This window comes from Ambystoma mexicanum, chromosome 7p (genome assembly GCF_040938575.1).
Source record: "Ambystoma mexicanum isolate Mex_15411 chromosome 7p, UKY_AmexF1_1, whole genome shotgun sequence".
Lineage (NCBI taxonomy): Eukaryota > Metazoa > Chordata > Amphibia > Caudata > Ambystomatidae > Ambystoma > Ambystoma mexicanum.
In genome coordinates, this window is record NC_090939.1 from 82,549,466 (window position 1) to 82,572,017 (window position 22,552).

At 45.0% G+C, this 22,552-nt stretch overlaps 1 protein-coding gene across 6 annotated transcripts in view; it reads right to left on the bottom strand.

The window, feature by feature from the left end:
- Window positions 1–22,552, bottom strand: part of STXBP5L (syntaxin binding protein 5L) — a 3,950,894-nt gene that overhangs the window by 1,023,842 nt on the left and 2,904,500 nt on the right. For all 6 annotated transcript variants that reach the window (XM_069635832.1, XM_069635831.1, XM_069635829.1 and 3 more), the window contains exon 17: window positions 16,388–16,513. In XM_069635832.1, the coding sequence (XP_069491933.1) occupies window positions 16,388–16,513 (126 nt within the window). The remainder of the gene's footprint in view (window positions 1–16,387; window positions 16,514–22,552) is intronic.

Consider the following 22,552-nt stretch of genomic DNA (forward strand, 5'->3'; position numbering starts at 1 on the left):
CGAGAAGTGTTGTCCCGGCTGCTACACCACTCGTTGTTTGTGAAACCCGAAAAATGCTTATTCCATGTAACTAACGTGGAGTTTTTGGGGTTCAATATTACACCTGGTGGTCTAGCCATGAATCATGCCAAAGTACGGGCGGTCCTCGAATGGCCAACACCAAAAACCCTGAAATCCTTGCAATCCTTCCTGGGTTTCGCCAATTTCTATCTGCGTTTTATTTCTGGGTTTTCTTCTCTTGTGTCTCCTCTCACTTCCCTTACCAGTCCTCTTGTCCCGTTCGAATGGGAGGTGATGCACCAGCAGGCCTTTGACGCGTTGAAGAACGCCTTCACCACTGCCCCTGTGCTCCAGCACCCCGACCCTGACCAGCCGTACGTAGTTGAGGCTGACGCCTCTTCCTTCGCATTGGGGGCTATCCTGTCACAAGCCTGTCCCAATACGGGGCGGCTACATCCTGTAGCCTTTCATTCACGTAAGTTTAACCCTGCAGAAACCCATTATACCGTAACAGAAAAAGAGCTGCTGGCGGTGATGGACGCCTTTCGTACCTGGCGTCATCACTTGTTGGGGGCCAAACATAAGGTCACGGTATACACCGACCACAGAAACCTGCAAGACCTGGCAGCCCTGAAATGCGTTAACAGCAGACAGGTCAGATGGCACCTGTTCTTCGCCGCTTTCGACTTTCAGATTAAACATCGCTCTGGTTCGGAGCATAGTAAGGCAGACGCTTTGTCTCGCTCCCCTGGGGGGGTTTCGTTACCTGTATTTCCTGACACGCTCTTGCCCCGGGGGCATGTTATTTGTACTTGTACTCCTCCTCTACCTCTACTCGAGGAGATCCGCTCTTGGGTAAAAAAACACCCCGATCATTTGTCAGAATGGGATCCCTCCTTTCATAACGGTCTACCGTATGTACAGGACCGTCTAGTCCTCCCTACCACTGACACCAGAAACCTAGCCCTGGAGTGGTCACATGACGCCCCGGTCAATGGTCACCCAGGCCAGGCCCGCACCTTGGATCTCTTAAAACGCTGGTGTTGGTGGCCCTCCATGAGACGGGACGTGGGCTGTTACGTCGCCTCGTGCTCGGTCTGTGCTCAGGGCAAGCATCGTAGGGGTCGTCCGTTGGGACTATTACGCCCATTACCCGTGCCGCCAAAGCCCTGGCACACCCTGAGCATGGACTTCGTGACTGATTTACCCAGGATTCAGGGGTATGACACCGTGTGGGTAGTGGTCGATGTCTTCACCAAAATGGCTCGTTTCGTTCCTTGTCATGGTATCCCTTCTGCCCCTGTCTTGGCCAAACTGTTCTTTGATTCCATTTTCTGCCTGTACGGCCTTCCTTCTGTCCTGGTGTCCGATCGTGGTTCTCAGTTTACTTCCCGTTTCTGGCGTGCCCTGACCGCTCTGCTAGGTATCGATGCACGGTTCTCCTCCGCTTACCACCCGGAAACCGATGGTCAGACGGAAAGAACAAACCAGTCCATGGAGCAGTATCTGCGTTGTTTGATGCTGCAGCAACAGACAACCTGGTTACAGAACATCCGTTATGCTGAGTTTGCCTACAACAACGCTACACACTCTTCCAAGGGCTTCTCTCCGTTCTATTCCATGTATGGTCAGCATCCCCGATTCCTCCCTGTCCCTGACATTTCACCCTCCGAGAACCCTGCCGCCGCAGCCTGCATTCGAGATATGACGTCCCTCCATGCCCAGGTCCTCGTTCATCTGCAAGAGGCGCAGGCTTCCATGAAGGCCTCCTCGGACGCTAGGCGTACCATGGCACCCTTGTAGCCCGTTGGTTCTCGGGTTTGGTTGTCCTCCCGTCATCTCCAATTAAAGGGTTGTCGCAAGCTGTTGCCCGTTTCGTGGGTCCTTATGTCGTTTCCCGGGTCATCAACCCGGTGGCCTATCGCCTGGTTCTCCCTTCCTCTTGGCGGGTTCATCCTGTGTTCCATACCTCCCTCCTCAAGCCCTGTCCCTCCTCAACCCGTCTTCGCCCCTCTCCTGCCCCTGTTTCCCTGGGGGTGCCTGATGTTTTCGAGGTCTCAAACATTATAGGGTCCCGTTTTCTTAGAGGTCGCCTGCAATACCTGGTCGATTGGTTGGGTTATGGTCCGGAGGAACGTTCCTGGGTCTCTGCCTCGGATGTCCAGGCCCCCCGGCTGGTTGCTCGGTTTCACCGGGAGCAACCTTCGTGCCCACGGGGTCGTGGGCCTTTGGGGGGGGGCTCTGTCATGTCTTCGGTACGTACCTCCGGCCATGTCCCGTCATCCAGCACTCACTCTCCTCCACCTGTCCCCCAGGGCTCAAACAGGCAACCCGGTGTGGCTCGCGCGCTGGCGAAACAATCGCCGCACGCTATTCAGTCGCGCCTGCGGCCGTTTTTCCATTGGCAGTTGCCATGGTGATTAGGCAGCCGCTCGAGCCCTCGTACCGTGTTGACCCGGTCACGTGACTCGTCCATACGGTCATGTGCCCCGGGTTCACGGTCACGTGACTCCAATCCTCGTCATGTGACCAGGAGGTGAACGTATTTAAACCGGGCAGTACCTGTACTCCACGCTTCACAGCTGATTTCCTTGGAGACCCTGACTGGCGGCGAACTTACTCGTATTACTTACCCGGCTTCCTGAAACCTTGCTCTTGTTATTTGGACTTCCTGCGGATCACGTTTGGCTACGGCGACACCGGCTCCTCTGTTCAGCACGGCTCTTGACCTCGGACTGAATCACGGACTCCCTCTGGATCTTGCTCTTGGTTATTCCACGGACGGCTCTTCCTGGCTTCAGACCCATCTTTCTGCTCAACGGACTTCTCTTGGATCTTCCAGATCCCCTCGCTGCACGGTGGGTCACGCCTCCCAAGTGGTGGTTGTAATCAGACTGTTGGGACCCTTTATTCCGGTACAAAATTCTTCAGGTGGAGACTGACGAATTACATCTGGTCCTATCCGGTCCCTTGCCTGAGTGAGTCCTGGAACCATCCTCCCTTTCAGGTTCAACGTCCTTCCTATCAAGTCCCCGGTAAGACCCTGATTGTTCTCTGTTTGATTACTCGTTGTGCCCTGCTTGCTTGGATTGTAATCATTGCCTTCCCTTACAGCTACCTGGGGGTTCCTGATACTTCAGTTCCGGCTTCGGATCTTCTCCACCTGTGGCCTCAAGGGTTGCACAGGGAGTGATAAGTGATTCTCCCTGTGCGGCACTTGGGGACGGAGGTCTCCTATATCTTCACGACTCTCAACGCACAACACATAGGAGACACTGGTGAAGATGGCTGTGGAGGAAGCACCAGGGCTTGCAATGACAGCAGATCTTTAATGATGGCCCAGGACTACAACTTCTTAAAATGATTGAAAAATCGACCCTCACTTGCTGCCTGGGAATACATTTATGCTGATGTCACAGTCCAGGACACCTAGAAGGCTGCAGTCCATGTAGCTGGCTGACCCAGGTACAAATATGGCTAGCGCGAGTGATTTCACCAAAGGGTCCGAATATTGCATTGCTGATGAGTATGCCGATATTGAGTGGACCAGGCCTCTGTGGTCATAGGTGACCACTCAACCACTGGAGTGAATGAATCTCTGGACACTGTAAGTAGCAATGGAATCGTGGGCTGGATGGGCCTTGGTTACTCCTCAATAATGGACTCCAGAGGAGAATTAACAGAGTTTTACGGCAAGTACATTGACGACACTGACTCTTAGGTAGTGAAAATCTGCCACCATTTTGTGAGTTGCTGCCTGTGATGCAGAAGAGCACTTCTTTGGTTTCACATATGTAACCCTTCCCTCGCTAAGGGCTCAGTCGAACCCTCAGACTGAAGTCTGATAGTAGCACTATGGACTTAGGAGCAAGCTCTGGTAACAGGCCAAAGGCCCTCGGGGCAAGCTCCCTCAATGCGAGTCCTTGACAGAGGCTCTGAACAGCCCTCTGCTGGTATTCTGGTGAAAGACCCCGAAGGGGCCTTGGTGTTGCCACTTGTGTAAGATCGCTTGGGACCCCCAGTGCGAAAACCGGTTACAACCTAAGAGGTCAAAACTTGAAGGCCTTAAACTAAAACTCCCGGTGAAGAAGAAAAAGAGAACTCACTTAGATTATCGCTGAGTGACTCAAAGTGCTTGAGGTGTTGAGGTGGAAGCGTGTTAAATATCTCTTCAAAGTGCAACCTTTTCATAAGAGCCCGTGAGAAATGGAGTCACAGGCTGTGCATGCGCCCTAGCGATGCTTGGGGACCAAGCAGTCCAGACAAAAGCAGTGTGAGTCCCAGATGAAAAGTGGCGCAAGCACAACCTGTAACACAAAACCCATATTTTATTACCCAAAATAAATGGGGAATAACAGCAGGAGTTACGACGCATAAAGAAACAACAAAATACAAGAGGAAGAAATAAGAAACGATGCGGAAAGCTTGTGCAACCGCCCAGTGCACGTGGAATAAGGGATTGTCAGGCATTGCTGGTGGGCGGAGTCTACATTCCCATGGCTACACCCCACGTGTGCCAGGGCTCCACGCCCAAATTTTAATTTGGAGGACATTTTTGCTGTGCAAATGTACCGGTGCCATTACCATGGGACAATGGGACGGGACGTAGAAGTAATGTAAATTACATTTATTGGTAATGAGGATGTGCCAGACGCTGTGGAAGCTGCCATATTAATGATTAGCAAAGAAACATCTAGACTAAAACACTGACCACTTTATACAGAAGTGCAAGAATAAAGGGGCACTCAAGTCTTTAATAAAAAAATAATCAAGTGTGCACAGGCTGCACCTCAAAAAATGCAAAATGCTGTCTTGCTTTTCTTTTCATTTAAGGCCCTAAATCTAATGTTAGTAAAGACTTCTGGAAACATTTTAGGTGGAGCTCCCATTTAATTATCTTCTAACCGTTAATAAATTAAGGTAATTTTGTATTTATTTATTTTTTTAATTGTTTAATCAACATGAGATTTTTACAATATTACAGTCAAGAATCACTAAACTGTGATTAGTTCAACGTTTATGTCATGTTGTTACTTGTTTGTCGCAGTGATACTTTCAGCCGGTCAATGATTTCTGTTAAAGCAAATTATTCATGATGTGTTCCAGGATCTTCGCTGTGGCAATTTGCCAACTAGTTCTGTCGCCGTCTATACGCTCGTGTCCCTTTGCATACCATCAATAGGTGTTGAATAGTTTCTTGCAGCTGAGATGCTGTATCTTGGCAAAAGCAGCAGATTGATGTTTGTGAGCGACCTCTGATGTGTAGAATTTCATTGGTCTCTAACAAGTTTAGTCTCGCTGTTAATATCAAGTTTATCGCCACTCTGTTGGGGAATTTCTTGATATAATTTGCAGTTCAGTTAACTTTTTTGTGTTGTGAGGCAAGTGTGACGTCAATTTGTTTTTTGCGGCTGATTCTGTCGTTTTTGCCCAATCTAGATCTTTAATTTTGCGCAGAACTCTGCATGGATTATGAATGAGCTCATCTTCTTCTGAAGCAATGTTGTCTAATAGGAGTTCATTTTTCTTTTGCCAGGTCTTTTAAGGTTATTTAAGGCCATCTGCTATACCACCTAATAACCTAGGTCTCTGGCCTCAAAGTGATCCAGGAAGAATTTCAAGATGGATACTCTAAGCACGCATCTAGAAACATGCATCACTGATTACAACTGGGTCCATCTCAGGAAAATGAAAAGAGAACTAATCTTTAACACGCCAACACTAGTGTATGGCTAAATGTTCTCCAAGCTACATCACAAGTATTGCCCCCTCATTTCGAATTGCCGTTTAGCCCTTACCACAGGCCAAAGAAACACAAACTGCTTCCTGCTGCTGTAAACAGCCTCATCCGTTGACCAGGGCAAACCTGCAGCGATCCAGGCCGACCAGCGCAACTGGCCCAAACAGTGATAACAGATGCCAAATCAACCCTTTGAAAACTCCTGGGATGTCCATCTCAACTGAAATACACTCTAAGACTCATGCCACATCTCCCTCTTGGACGCAAAGAGAGTGTCCTGCTAACGCCCCCCTCCCCCTTAAAAGACCCCTATTCAATTCGAAATATGCAAGTGCTTGTGGATGTCTGAGCTAGGAACGAAAGCTTTACTCTTTTTGAAAAACGACAAATGAAAAAATAACATCTCACAATCTGGGTAATGTGACCCTTAAAGTTAACATATGAGTCAACACATTCTATGGGAATGTAATAAAGTGAAGCACTTCTGGGGACGGTTGTCCTTGATATTCAACAGGGTGCTGGGAACCTCATTTGATTATGACTGTGATACCTTGATAATGGGAGATGATCAGCTTATTCACATTTTGACTGGGGCACAGAAAAAGCGGTTTTATAGAGGTTCTCTAATGGCCAAGAAACTGATCTTGAGACACTGGAAGTGGGCGGTTCTTCCCGAGGAGAGCATGTGGATTGATGAAATGGACAATCCTGCGATGATGGAGAGAGTTGTTTACAGGCATCAAAAGAAAAATAAGTTACTTGATGTCTGGGGCATAGTTCTGGAATTGTATTAATTTATGTGACAATGTTAGGGAGGGTGGGGCGAGCTTTTTCTGCAACTGTTATGTACCGTTTACAAAAAAAAACATCTGCGTCAAAAGAAAGACTGAAGGATTTGGCAGAAGGAACCAGGCTAGTGGTTATGCATAAAGACGGGGGGAAAGGCTAACCAACCTTAAATAGGTGTCTGCAATGGGTGACACTTCGGCAACTGGTACCCAGTGAGCCAACAAGACCAGTTAAGGTTTTGAATGAAGGGAGGGTGCTTAGTGTGGACTAATGTGGTTCCATTACTGACATGGTCATCCCACCACGTTCTTAAGACCATAAGTGCCAGCGGGTTAAAATCCCAGCTCCTAATGCAGTTGTATGAAAGGTAGCTGAAGCTATGTGGGATTCTCCCTTGCCGTATCTGGAGGCAGGTAGTATTCTTATTTGCAGGATGTTCCTGGGTGACTGCGGATTTTAATGAGGATTTACACACACCATTGTCAATTACATCCTTCAGTTACAAATGTGCCCACCTTCCTGTTTCAGCCAGATATTGTAATATGAAGCGGTCCTAATTATTCTGTTTGTTTTTCCCCCGACCTTCAATAGGTCTCTCATATGACTAATCTCAATACCCAACCTCCTTGTGTTTACTATCATATTTTGCCATTTACCATCATACTCAGGGCATTCCTGTCCGTTTTCAGTGTCCATTATGAAGCCGTAATGAATCCTGTTAACACACTACCAGCGAAAGGGCGCAGAGAATGGCAGAAGGTACGTTTTACATATTTATTGAAAAATGATTATTTTGCACCCACGTTTGGCCGGCACAAGTGCTAATTGGTATTCTGATAGGATGCGAGCGGGTAGCGAAAGTCAGAGGTGGCAGTGAGACGGTGCACAGGTCTTGGGTGGCTCCAAAAATAAGGCTTTAACTGTCAATTCAACCCACATTCCACGCAACATGATTGGCTAAGTAATCTTTCCCCGTTGCTAATATGGAATTAATATGGATTTTCTTGAGATACGTTTTGAACCTTGATTTCTCAATACGGTGTATAGTACATGCCTCACCACGTAAATCAGAAATATACCACGGTGCTAAAGAAGGGCTAGGGGCACCGATTTGGCACTAATTATAGGCCTGTAGATTGGATGAATGCCAATCGCCTGCAGCTTAATGCTCAGAAATTCTACTGTGTGAAAATAGTCCTGCTGGGCAGATGGAGATGGAGTAGCTGTTTTACTGCCCAGAAGTGGTATTACACTAACCAGTAGTTGTCTTGCGTGAAGAACTCTTAAAATCCTTGTGCTATGTTACTTTTCCAGCAAGGGTCCAACTGCTGAATGCTTTTGTAGCAAATTGTTTATGCTACTGTAATGCTATCTACCTTGGTATTCTCTTCAAGAAGTCTCGGCTAAATTGTAGTAGATTCAGAATGTGACTGCAAGGTTGTTGCTTGCTCTGATTCACTGAGGTCATATTTAGTTGACTCTTGAAGAACTTCATTGGCTGCAAGTAGTGAACAGGTGGAATGCTAAACCCTGTGCTTAATGCACAAAGCTTATTACAAGAAAGGACCTTCTTTCATTAGCAGCCGCTTCTTACATTAAACACCAAACAGACCAATCAGATCAGCATCTGCTGGATTATTGGTCATCCCCAGGTTTCAATATCAAAATTTGGTTGATGCCTCTTTGCAGCTCAGGCAGCAAAATTGTGAAATATGCTACCATTATCTATGCACCCCCTTGAGGACCATTTAGTTTAGCCTGAAACTGAAAACTTTCTTGCTTCCTACATAATTCCGACTTCCGTTATTTCTTAGGTAATAACATTTGTAAAGATCTTGTGGAACAATGATGCCCCTTTCAAGGCGAGATGTTTGCGCTTTCTAAATGTTATTAACACCCAGGCAAGTGTCCTCTGGTGCTAAAACAACAAAAATTATTAAGGAGTGCTGACTCCAAATTCAGCCCGTTCAGACCATGCACTTCAGAATTATTATTATTTATTTTTTATATAGCGCAGCTCGCCCAAAGTGCGCTGACAAAAGACATACAACACATAATAATAAGTGAATACACGTAAACGAACAAAACAAGATGAATCACACCAACAACTTCTCTATATCAAAAAAATGTGACATGGGAAAGTAAGAAACAAGATTCACTTACGAAATTGTAAAATAATGATTCTAACCGAGTTAGTCTAGTATGATGCTCATGTCTGTATTCAACAACACAGTGCTCTGTTTTTTACATAGCCTCGCCAACAATGGCAGGTTACTCTGTCCACAACCTTTTCTGATACAATCCGTGTTGCTCACAGTGCACCATTCATTGATCTGCACCCTATGGTGAAGTCTTAGTTACTTACCTGTGACTGTATTTCTCCAGCATTGGTATCTTTCATTGATTCACATGCTTGAATATTCCCCATCGTCAGATCGGGAATCCTCAGTGATTTTTTTGAAAAGAATTATATATATACATTATTTCCACAGAAAAACAGCAATGAGATGGCCATTATGTCCAACGGGACATTCACTTGTGTAGTCCCTCCACCTCACTTTGGTCCTTTATGACCCTAACCAATGAGGTGGCAGGGCTTAAGCTCCACCCCAGGCAGCCATCTTCAGATTTTGAGCCGTATAGATACTGCATATATGATGACTGCCGGGTCTTGGAGCAGTCTCTCAGGGGAGGCGGGTGGCCGCATGTGAATCTATGAAAAATGCCAATGCTGGAGAAATACATTTGCAAGTAAGTAACTAAGTCTTCTCCAGCATTGGATCTTCCATAGATTCACATGCTTGAATAGAATACCAAGCAGTTAAGAATACCCAAAATGGTTACACCCTGAAGGTTAATCTTCAGTATGCCTAGTGTATATCAACTCAACTTAAGTCACAAATACTAGGGAAGGTGGGAGAAAAGGCTGCTCCTACCCTAAACGAATAGGTGGCGGAGGACCGCCTGTCCATCCGCTGATTCTTTGTTGGTGTCTTCTGTCAAGCTATAATGCTTGGCAAATGTGTGCAGCGTGCTCCAGGTAGCCGCTCTACAAATGCCTTTTATCGGTACTCCTGCATGGAAGGTGACGAGGCTGCTCTTTCCCTGGTGGAATGAGCTGTGGGGGAGGTCTAGTGAGCAGGTCACCTTTCGACTGATGGCAGTGGCTTTTGCCACCCAGCGTGAGAGACCTTGCTTAGATATATGTTGTCCCTTTGTGCGACCTGAGAATGCTACGAAAAACCTTGGGAAGCACAGAACTCATTGGTCCTTTGAATGTAGAATTTGAAGACTCGGGCAACATCTAGTGAGTGCAGTGCTCTTTCTGCGTTTGAAGTGTGGTTGCATTTCCGATACAACTTTGGTTAGAAATTGAGGATGTGTCCTGAGGATGACGCAGTCTTTCTGGAATAAGGTGAACTGTGGTTCTGATAAGAGGGCTTATAGTTCGCTGATCCTTCTAGCCGATGTGATGGATACTAGGAAGGCAACTTTCCAGGACAGAAATTTCAGGTCACACCTATGGATGGGTTCATATGGTGACTCCATGAGTGCCAACAGAGCTGTGTTTAGGCTCCAGGAAGGCACCGGTTCTAGTGTTGGCAGAAAGGTACGGAGTAACCCGTTGAGAACATTTTTAATCGCTGGATTGGTTTGTTGTATAGGCCGATATGGCGGATAGATGTACCTTAATGGAGGGCAAGGGGAGACCCGTTCTTGCCCTGTGTAGTAGATATGGTAACACTTGCTCCATTGATGTAGTGAGTGGATCTATATGTGAAGTTTCACACCATTTAGTGAAACGTGTTCACTTCCGAACATATGTGGTCCGAGCTCTAGATGCTTTGATTATGTCCCAGCATTCTGAAGGAAGCGTTAGGTTAACTAATTTCCGCTGTTCAGGAATCATGCCTTGAGCGACAGGTTCGCTGGGTCATGGTGGAGAACCTTGTAGTTCTGTTGTGTCAGCAAATTCTGATGCGCTCTGAGGTGAATTGATGACCCTTGGGAGTGGTGTCGATGGGTCGGGTACCACACTTGTCGAGCCCATTTCAGAGCTATGGGTATCATCCTGCATGTTTGCTCCTTCATTCTGCATAGCACTCGTGCTATCAATGGAATCGGTGGAAAGGCATACAAAAACTTGCCTGTCCAGGTTATTGAGAATGCGTCCCCTAGTGATAAGTTCTCTGGGTATCTCGAGGCGAACAGGTAACAGTTCTTGTTGTCATTGGTGGCAAAGAGATCGATCTCTGGATGTCCCCACATGCGAAAATATCCGTTGAGTCTCTTCATTGTCTAATTCCCATTTGTGGGAGGTTGTGTAATCTCTTGTCTGCTAGGACATTGTCTACTCCTGGCAGGTGTTCTGCTTTCAGCTGGACCTTGTGCTGTAGCGCCCATGTCCATAACTTCTGTGCTTCCTTGGGAAGCATATCTGATCTTGTGCCACCCTGCTTGTTGGTATAATGCATGGAGGTTGTGTTGTCCGTCTTAATCGCTACTACTTGCCCTGCTAGTACAGGTAAGAAAACCTTCAGTGTCCAGCTGATTGCTCTGAGTTGCAGGACGCTGATGTGCAGTTGGGACTCTTGGTTTGACGACGTGTCCTTTGTCTGTAGTTCTGCCAGGTGTGCTCCCCAGCCTGATAGAGAGGCGTGTGTTCTGAGAAGAAATGTCAAAGTGGGAGCTTGGAATGGCATTCCCTGTAACAGATTTTGTGGTGTGCCCCACCATTGAAGTGCTTTGTAGAAGCTTGGTGGAATTTGGTTGACATCTTCCTATGACCCGTGTGCTTGGGCCCATTGGTGGTCCAGGGTATCTTGTATCGGTCTCATGTGTAGTCTGCAGTTGGGAATGAGATATATACATGAGGACATCATGCCCACGAGCGATTTGAAAGATCGTACTGTGGTTGTTGTGCTGTCGAGGAACCATGAGATTTGTTGCAGCATCGCCGATACTCTGTCTGATGAGGGTCGTACCCTGGGGATGCAGGTGTTCAGCTCTGCTCCCAGGAAGAGAGCTGTCTTGGCAGGTATTGGGCAGGATTTGGTTTCGTTTATGGAGAATCCTAGGTCTTTCAGAAGATTCATTGTCTTTGCAACTGCCGTGGTTGCGAGGTTGAACGAACATGCCTTTATTAACCAATCGTCTAGATTGGGAAAAACTTCAGTTCCTGAGCGTCTGAGGTTTGCTGCCACCGGTACCAGGCACTTGGTGAAGACTCTTGGTGCCGACCTTAGGCAGAAGGGGAGAACTCGGAATTGGAAGTGTGCATCTCCCACTGAGAATCTGAGAAATATTCTGTGTGCTCGGTGGATGTGGATATGGAAGTACGCATCTTCTAAATTCAGAGTTGCTAGAAAGCCGTTTTTGTTTAGCCATGGAAGGACGTTTTGTAAAGATGTCATTTTGAATTTGATGGACTTGACGAATTTGTTTAGCGCCCTTAGGTCCAATATTGGTCTCCACTGGCTGTTCTTTTTCCTGATTAGGAAGAACCAGTAATAGAAGCCTTTTCCCCTTTGGTTCACTGGGACTGGTTCTATGGCTGCTTTTTGGAACAGTTTGCACATTTCTATTTTCATATGTTTCATCAGGTGTGTCTTGCGTGTGGTTGTGGTGGAAGGGAGGGAGGTTGATCTAAAAATTGGATCGTGTGGCTCTTGTGAATTACTTGTAACACCCACTTGTCAGATGTAATGTTTTGCCAGTGGTGGTAATGATGGTTTATCCTTCCTCCCACCGGGGTGTGTTGTGGGTGGGATAGGTATAAATTGTCAGTTCCGTTTAGATTGTGTTTTGGCGTGGTTTGAGCCAAGTCTGCCTCTTTGAGTATTGAATCTGGTAGTCGATTGGTGATATTTATTGTCTTGGAAGGTACGGATTTGCATTCTCCGACCATAGGATGGTCGGTTAAAGCCTCTGAATCTGGAGGACGAGCCCCGAAAAGATTGAAAGGTACGGCGGTCTTGGTCTTTATCCTTCAGCGAGCTGATAGCCCTGGCTGCGTCTGTGTCGGACTTAATATCCTTAAGATGATCATCGATCTTCTTGCCAAAGAGGTCACTTGGGCATATCTAGAATTTGTGCTTGGACTTCTGGTCTGAAATTGGTTGCCTTCATCCAAGCCTGTCTTCTTAGGACTGTGCCGTGGGCCATTTGACGGAAGCCAGATTCGGCAACATCCACCGCAGCATCAATCATGCAATTGGATGTGGCTTCACCATCCGTTATTATTGCTCTTGTTTCCTCTTGGAGCTCAGCCGGTAGGTGTTTGGTTAGCTTTATTTTAACTCCTGCATCCCAGACTGTGTCTAAGAGAGGGATAGTAGTGACAGTCCTTCTTCGCTTATCCCTGTGTTCGTATAGGACTGATTTCTTTTCTTCTGAGTTTACCTGAATTTTGAAAATGTCTGCTGCCTTGCCAATGATGGTGTGAAATGATACCAGGTCATCCGGTGGTGAGGTTTCCTCTGGGGAATCACATTTTCTCGGTTTCTCTATTAAATAGTCATCCCATTCACTATGTGTGTCCGAGTCGTGTGTAATCTCTCCTTCCTCTGGTTCCTCTGTGTCTGTGAAATCTCTGAACGGGTCCACCTGCCAATCTGAAATTGACGCCGTTGAAGGTACTATGGTTGGATCCCTTGTCGTCGAGTCTATTCAGTCTAGGTGAGAATCTTGGTGGTGAGACTCTTGTCAGTGAAGTACTGCGTGACAGTGGTCTGTCTCTGGGCCTGTGAGGAGGTTCAGGGGATCATGGGCATTTGCAGGCTCTGCTACTGGTGGGAGGGCCTCTAGGTGTACCTTAATCCAGTGATTTATCCCTCTGAGGAGATCTTGTGCCCCTCAAGCTTGAAGATGGTGCCAATGATTGGTATCTCTGGCGTCTATTGAACTCAATGATTTTCTGCATTGACTTCCATCAGCATAGGATCAAATGGGTCCGTGACATCCTCAGTGGTAGGGTGCCATGGTGGGCTGTTCTCTTTAGGGGTGTAAATGGGTTGTTCCTCTATGATTTCAATGTCAGAAAATTCCTCTTGCAGAATTATATCTGGCAACTCTACCATCTCCTTGTTTGGTGATGGTGGTATTATCACAGGTTCTTCCTGTCCCCCTGGAGTGGTTGGAGTCATGTCTTTAGCCTAATTCGTGTTATTCTCTGTGGATGGTGTTCCTGCCGTTGATGGGGTGCCCATGGATGTGTCTTCTGGCTTGCTTTTCCCTGTCGACGTTGATGTCGATGGTTTCGTCGATAACGACGATGACTTTGTGGAAGAGTGTTGTGACTTTGGTTCCTTCAACAAGAGTTTCGTGGATGAATGGTGTGTTTCCTTGATATCGAAGATGAAGATTTGCTCGTCGACGAGGACGTTTGGAGCGTGGTAGTAGACGTCTTTTCTTTCATGAAGGGCCTGTCCGTCGACGATCCTTTATTATGATGGCGGTTCCATGGACGATTGCCCCCCGACGAAGACTTAGAAGACATCTCCTTACCTTTTGAGATTCATTTTTTCTTCGTTTTTTCTGACCCCCAGAGCTCAAGGAAAGTGTGAGGCAACTCGTCTCTACCTTTTTCTTGCTCTTGTGAGTAGCGGATGTGCTCCTTTCCACTGAAGAGGCCCTTCTTTTAGAAGTTTGTCTCTCAGAGGGTTTGTGAGAAGTAACAGGGGCTGACTTGGCAGATTCCTCATTCGAGGAGTGGCACTTGGACTCTAGAGGTAATAGCAGCCTCCTGTGCCTGTCTTGTAAAGTCTTGTTGGTGAAAGTTTTACAAATATCACACTGGTGGATATCATGAGGGTATAAGCGGTAGATACACTGTTCATGTGGATCCCTCATGTACACTAGGTTCTTTCTGCATCTGGTGCATGCCCTGAACAGGGAAGGCTTCTTGGTAGTTGGTGTTTCATCATCCATGGTGTGAAGTAATCCTTCACTCGACGAAAAAGGGTTGAAATCTTGTGCTTTCTGATCCCAGAAAGTCACAAATAGTAGTCCTTGACTAGATGAACAAGATAAGGTAAAATTTGAAAAGTAGCTTATCCAGCAAAAGATAGTAAAAATCAAATAGGCTCAGAGAGCTGGAAGATTCCCTCTGTCAGACTGCAGTGAAAAATCTGAAGATGGCTGCCTGGGGTGGAGCTTAAGCCCTGCCACCTCATTGGTTAGGGTCATAAAGGACCAAAGTGAGGTGGAGGGACTACACAAGTGAATGTCCTGTTGGACATAATGGGCAACTCATTGCCTTTTTTCTCTGGAAATAATGTATATATATATATATATAATTATTTTTAAATCACAGAGGATTCCCAGTCTGACGACAGGGAATATTCAAGCATGTGAATCTATGAAAGATCCAATGCTGGAGAATTTTCAAATCCTGCATTCTGAAACAGCCTCGACCAACTCTAGAGTGTAGCCAGGACTTTATTCCTGAGGGCATCTTTTGGCTCGGCCTTGCCAGGCTTCTCTACATTAGAAATTATGAAGTTCCTCCGATCCCTGGTAAATCCTCTTAAATTCATGTCAGAGATCTCTGGCATTTGGGATTAACTACTACGAATGTCCCTCTGATTGGAAAAGTTGGATGCTTTCCTTGAGTTTGGCAGACTTTTGAGACAACGGCATAATATGGTGGGGAGAAACTGCTACTGGGCGGGAGACAGGACACACTGAATCAACCTGATATTCAGAAGATTGCATGTTAGCAGTTCCCAGATTATTAGATTCACTCAGGTCTGTTTGACCATGTTTTTTGACCGCACATACATTCTGATCAGTTTGGAAAGACTTGTCAGCCCTGTCAGGGCAAAACTGCAGTAAACTCTTATCCAAAGAGTCAACCCATGAGCAGAGGTCCACTACATTTGTGCACTGGTTGAGCTCACAAATTATATTCTCCACGATGCCATCTTCATGGGTTACTTTGCTCACCACCCACCCCCATGTCATTTAGAGGAGACTGCAGAGAGCATCTGATATAACTTCACCCATACTTTTCATAGGTGTCTGCATTGATCAAATCACGGATGATACTAAACAGTCAGCACTTCTATTTTGATTCCCAATTAATACTTCCCCTGTTGCACACAGCTAGTCAGCCTGTTTGACCACTGCCTCATTTCCAAACTCAATACTTGTCCCTGACGCACCCATAGTATGACCAAGAGCCTCATCATCACCAGGTGGTTAGTGTCTCGAGTCGAGAATGTTAGAGAAACTAGCCGATATTGGCCACTTCGGAAAACGGAGAAGAGCGTCGCGTCAGAAAAGACAGAGGCCTGTTCCATTTTGATGGAGGCAGGCGGGGCAGAGAGGGAGTGCAGGGCAGAGGATTTGAGGCTGCAGTAGGAACTCAGATGGTGAAGCGCCAAGAACAAAGAGCGATGTGAGGTGTGAAATGGCAAATGAACTGTGGACAGCCGCTGGGAGAGCTCAGAATGTGTCAAATACTACCAGTTACTACTCACATTTAAAGCCATGTGGTTGTCTGCAGTGCACTACCGGGTGCCATTTAGAAAAATCATATTTTCTTCCTTCATTACGTTAGGATGCCTCTCAAAAACTACAATAAATAAAACAATGTGCATTTTCCTGAAGCGCAATTAAGCGAAAACAAGTTCTTTCTGATCAGCAGCTTAGACGCAGAGCTGGCTTTATTGCTAAAACGTTTGTGTATTGAGATTGTTTGACCTTTTGCAGTAATTTAATTAGCTGTGAATCTGGGTTGAGAAACATTTAATTACTGATGTTAGTTTCAGTGCCTCTTGAGAGGATTTCAGGATGTACAGTTATGACATACGTGTTCGGCAGTGACCCAATACAAGTGTATCTGTGGTTACTTACAGGCCATAGGCTGAGCTCACAGCGAGGCTTGTGATTTGCTGCGGCGGCTCCCCGTCCACCCACACCAACTGGACTACAAGCTCCGCCTGGTACCCGGGAGGCATCCGCACAGGCCGCGATTTCACGCTGCAAGGAGGATAGAAACAAAGCGGTTAGGAGCTGCATTAACAAAGAGAGCGTGAGACAGAGCAGAAGGACAAACAGTGTGTGTGAAGGTGTGCAGCCATACACATACAAGATGCAGTCAGGTAAGTGCCTCTGGGCATAAGCTTCACGGTCCCATTTTGCACTGCACATCTAAGCTCTGGTTCAATAACACACACATATAGATTCAATTGCTTGGTGGCTGCACTTGCAAACCGTTTAAGTACTACATTTGGATAGAATATATTTTTTTCAAACTAAAAGAGGAAATCAAATCATCAACTAACCAGCATGCTCATAAGCCTGTGGAAGATGTCTTAGAACCCAGCAACTGAGAGCAGTGTCTGCAACTTTCTTTCTAGTGGTTTACTTTGATTCAATGAGGACAATACGAGCTCCTAACAGATGAATACAAGTGCTGCACATTGGTTTAATTCGCAAACTATTCCAGTATGATTCCCTAAAATGTCAGATATCACCTCCGACTTTAGTATCAAAATAAATCCCATCAATTTATTATTTTTTTTTTTTTTATTTTTTATTGTTTGATCAAAAAATATGATTTTACAATACAAAATTCAAGTTCTATCATCATCGTTATCATCAGAGTCTTTGCCAGGGTGTTTCTCTCTTTTGTTGTTAAGTTCGCGCAGCGTTAGTCTAAATTAGTCTAAATTATTACAGCATCCGTTTCATCTGGTTCCGTTATCTGTTACTTATCGTTTTCATTTAATAGATTGACTTCGATGTGTCGGACCATTTGCGCCATTGCAATTTGCCATGTTGTTCTTTCCCCTCCTATTAATCGAGCCCACCATGTCTCCTCTTCTGCCAAAATATCAAACCCTGCCATCGGGGCAAGATATTGTGATCTGATGCTAGCTGTGGCTGAGCAGCTCATGATTAAGTGCCTTAGTGTTTCTTTTGGAGGGTCAGAGTTGTTTTCGCAGAAACGGCATCCATTTGTTGTATCTTGGCCGCGAATATGTAGGATCTCCCTTGTTTTATACAAGTTTAGCCGTGCGCGCAGGATTGCATTTCGTACGTGTTTGCTTGGGCATTGGTTGACATATCTTTGTAACTCATTCCTTTTTAGAGTGTTACCAGGGAGATGCAAAGCGAGTTTTAGTTTGGATACGTTATCTATTGTCGTAGCCCAATCGTTGTCTTTTAGTTTTGTTAGTATTTTGCACGGATTGCTTATGAGCTCTTGATCTTCAGATGCGATGTTCTTCAGAATTAGTTGGTTTTTGTCTTGCCAGTCGTTTAGCATTTTGCATTTTCTGCTGTCCATTTCGCATTTTAGTAGCCTAAAGACTTCGTTGTTGTGTGCAATTAGACATTTTCTGTACAGCATGAGGGAATTGCAAAGGACTGTGCAATCTAACGATAGTAGACTCAATTCACGCCTGATTGCTGTCCCTGATACTGAAGGTGGAAGATGTAGTACTATGCGCCAAAACAGCGCTTCCAACTTGGACCACAAACCTGTTGGTAAGGTGGGCATTGCTTCTGCACCATACGTGATTGTCGGTACCACTTTTATTTTATAGAAATTGATGGTTGGTACTAGGGAGAATTTTCCAAATTTGCCATCCACAAATTTAGCTTGGGCAGCTAGTTTTTTGGTCTTTGCATAAAGTTCTGCCTGCATGGCTGTTTCTTTTTGAGAGCTGTCCATTAATACTCCTAAGTATTTGCATTGGGCAACGGTCTCAAGATTGATTTTTCCCAGATGCCATTTAAAGCTATTTCTTTGTTGATTTCTTTTTTTGTTGCCGTTGTTTTGAAGAATCATGACTTTTGTTTTACTCGTGTTTATTTCCAAGTGAGTTTTTATGGCGTAAGTTTGAAGAGCGTCAAGTTTTCGCTGCAGACCTATTTCCGTCTGATCAAATATGGTTAAATCATCGGCGTACAGAAGGTGCCCGATCTTCGTTTGCCCCAGCTTTGGCGGAAATGCTCTCGTTGTTTCATTTATGCAGTTGATATCTCCAATGTAAGTCAAGAAGAGTGCAGAAGCTAACGGGCATCCTTGTTTTACACCTCGTTCACTGTAAATTTCGTCTGATAGCAGTCCATTACGATTCAAACGAACTTTCATTGAGGTGTCGCGATGTAGTGCTTGAATTGGAGCAAGTAGGTCCTTGGGACATTGCCACGCTTTTAATTTATCCCATAATGTTAGTCTTTCCACTCGGTCAAAGGCTTGAGTAAAATCAATGTATACAACATATAGATGTTGCTTGTTTTGCAGTGTGTTTGCTTTCAGCGTGCTGCATAATAGGATGTTGCAAGTTGTGCCTGCGCCTTTCTTGAATCCTGCTTGAAAGGGGTCATTGCATTTTGTTCCTGCTGCCCATTTTAGAAATTTGGACATTAGGAGTGAGGCATACACCTTACCCATTACATCCAATAGGGCAATCGGGCGAAAATTGTCGGGATTGTTCATGTTGACTTTTTTATAAATTGGGATGATTATCGCTTTGGTCCAAGAGTGTGGTATGGACCGAGTTTCTGTACAGCGCTGAAATATGACACTCATTAGACTTGCCCACTCTTTTGGGTGGCTTTTTAACTCTGCGTTTGAAATCCCATCTGGGCCTGGTGCTCTGGAGTTTTTTAGTTTGGTGATGATATTCATGATGTCATCTTCTTGTTGTAAGTCAACCCAAGGTACTGTGTCTACTTGTTGCTCTTTATCAGATGTGCATAAGGCTGATCGAAAAACTTTGGTAAAGTGCGTTACCCAAGTTGCTTGATTGATATTATTTAGGATCTGATTATTCGATGTTTTGTCTGCGTCCTTTATTAGAGACCAGAATTCTCGGCTGTTGTTGGTGACGAGGGCTTTGGTTATCTTCTCTGCATCCGCTTGGTATAGTTTATGTCGATGAAATTTCACCCAGTCCTTGTACCTTTTCTTAATGTCATTTATGGCATACGTGGTATCTATGTTTGGTGCCCTACGTGTTTCTCTTAACGCTCTTCTGTAGTTGCGCCTTGTCTCCACTAATTCCTTATTGAAGACATGTTTGGAACTTTGTTCGTAGGCTGATCCGTTTCCTCGTTTTTGATGCATATATGGAATCAGTAATGGTTGATAATTTATTCCATTAATGACCTCTAAAGTTTTGTTTTCAATGTATTTCTTTGTTACCTCGCAAATCTCTGCAGGCTTTATTCTTAGTCTTAGGCCTTGCGCATTGGCTTCAATTTGAGTGTTATAATGCGTGTTTATTTTGCTAGTTAGAGACCAGGCTGTTTCAAGTAGATTATGGTCGCTCATGGATGTGCGATGTATCGTAAATGCTTCAGTGATTGGTAATAGCGACTGAGATACAAATATGTAATCAATAGTGGCTATTGCGGGTAGACGCTCCCACGTGGGTGGTCTATCTGATGCTGGAAATGCAACGTCTAAGTTATGAAGACCATGTGGCTCACAAAACTTTAGCCATTCTTTTCCTCTGTGTGCTGAAGCCTGTTGTGCTACTGTTGTTGATTTTTTTGTCTCATTACAAGTGGCGTTTAAATCGCCACACATGATGATATCTGCTGCAGGGTAGTCAATCATTGCAGTTACAAGTAGATTCTCACACAAGTCAATGAATCTTTTTGTTGTTATTGCCGCTGGGTTCCAGTATCCGTTAGCTATAACTACGTTTCTGAATTGTGCATTTTGGTTGCTCTGAACCTGCACGGAAATTACAATTGCTAACAGAAATTGATTTGTCAGTAAGATTTTCTCAATTTGAATTCTAGTTCCGTTGCGACATGCTATCAGCAATCCTGAGGTTGGACGCCCCTTACTTCCTCTGATAGCCGGGACTAGAATGATTTGATATCCTTCCAATCTTGGGGTTGTTTGAAGCCACGTTTCCTGTAGGCAAATGATGTCGTATTCCCCTAAGTTTGGGCCACCCGGCATCGTTAGGTGGGAATGACCTCTGGTGTTCCAGGAGCATAGTGTTAGTCGTGTCGGCCTTTCATTTGGTGTGTCGCATGTAGATGGATCTTCTTTCATGGATGGCTATTGAGTCCGATGATTTGCGAGCATTTTGGGCAACCAAGCCCATAGCCCTGTTTTGATGTTTCGAGATGTGTCTATCTTTGGTTGTTCACTCTTCTGCAGCTCCGCTGTTTTTAGAACCGTTGTGCTTGTAGGTTTCTGACTGTTGACTGGTCTCTGTTCTTTTCTATCTCGACTTTCCTCCCTTGAATTGTGTGATTTTTGATTGTGTTCCTTTTCATTGCTTAGCTTGTGACTGTTATCTGATTTTTGTTCTTTTCTGTTCCGACTTCTCTCTCTTGGGTAGTAGGTTTCCAGATTACGTTCCGAGTTTTGTTGCTCATCCTTGCGTGTTTTATTTTGGTCCTTACCCAAATGTGATTCTCGGTTAACTGGGTTTTTTTTGACATTTTACTTTTTCTGATGTTCTCTTTCCCCCTTTTGATTTAGGGGAGACTTTTGTCCAGGGTTCTCATGTCTGTCTTTTGAGGCACTTTGTCGTCTCCGGGATAGTGCTTCGAGACTTCCATGCTGAACTGAAACATCCTCAATATGGAATCCCTGTCTATATATATCAAGTTTTTGGTTTAGGATTCTTGTGTGTACTGTGTTCGAGTTTACATGGAGTAAGGTGATTGCTCCCGACCTGTCATGCCATGGCTCCACGATTTTTATGTCTGCCGTGTGGATTTCGCGTAGGTTGCCAATTTTGTTAAATATGGTCATGACAGTTCTCCTGTTCAAAATGAGATCTTCTGTGTTCGAGCGTCGTTGTGACATCTTTATTATCCGTCTGTACTTTGTGTGTTTATTAGAATTGTGATGCATATCTCCAGAGGTTTGTTTCTTAGTCCTGTGCTTTGCCTGAGTACGGGGACTTAGTCTGTGTTTTTCTTTTTCATCAATTCTAATGTCTGCATCTCTCCCTTGATGCTTTTTCATTGTGTGTCTATTGTTTGTCTTGTTTTGAGCATCACAGGAGATCGAACGTGCAACTTGATTCGACGGTTCCGATTTCTTTGTTTTTACTGAAGTTTCATTGTTTTGCCTACGTCTTTCTTCTGTCCCTTTTCTGCGTTCCTTGTCCCTCTCTTGTCTGTGGCTATCGCTTTTGAATTTCTTCTGGGTTATTTCTTTGTCTGATGTTTTTGTTGTCTTGTTTGTTGTCCTCGTACGTTTTTCTGCCTCATTAGATTTGAAGTGATATTCTAGGCGAATACGCCTTTCTTCTAGGGTTTCGAAGTCGCGCTCCTTATTAGATTTATTGATTGCTCCCGGAGTTGCAGAGGTGTGCTGATTTTTATGATAGGATTTTGCCTTGTTTTTAGGTTGATCAGGTGTAATACTTGAGCAAGAGTCGTCAGCAGGATAGATGCTAAGATCTAATAATGCGTCTACTGGGTCGGAGTCAGACGAATAGTTTCTTGCCGCTGAACTACTTCTATCATTGTGTTTTTTGTATTTTTCGTTCAGTTTTGTGTTTTTTGTGTTGTTAGTGGTAGTAGCCTTCTGGCTTGTTTTTTTGTCAGTGGTCGATATTTTTTCTTGTACTTGTCTACTGTGTGGACTATCGTTATTTAATGTACTTATTTGTAATGCCTTGATGTTTGTTTTCGTAGTAAGATTGTGGTTTGCATTTACCATTGGGTTTTCCAGACTCAGTTTGTCTTTGCCGTTGGTCATATCAAAAATGGAGTAGATAAGTTCATTTTTGTCTTTTTCAACCTGATTACTTACAGGCGCCTTGTTTAAGACAAACAATGTGTTGGAGGCCTGGCATGTTGAATGCAGCGGCGACCTTCCTTTGAGAATGAGTTCATCAGTTTGCTTTTGCACTGCACCTTGCGTTGCCCTCATGCCGCTGACGCGCTTTTCTTCTGTAAGGTCGATAACTATGTTGGTTTGTGTTCCAATTTCGTGTGCAGTGTGTTCTTTCCTTGTTTGCGTTTGAGCATGAAGATATGGTGCTGCGCCTTTGTTTTTTAAGTATGGTCCTTGTGTATCCAGCT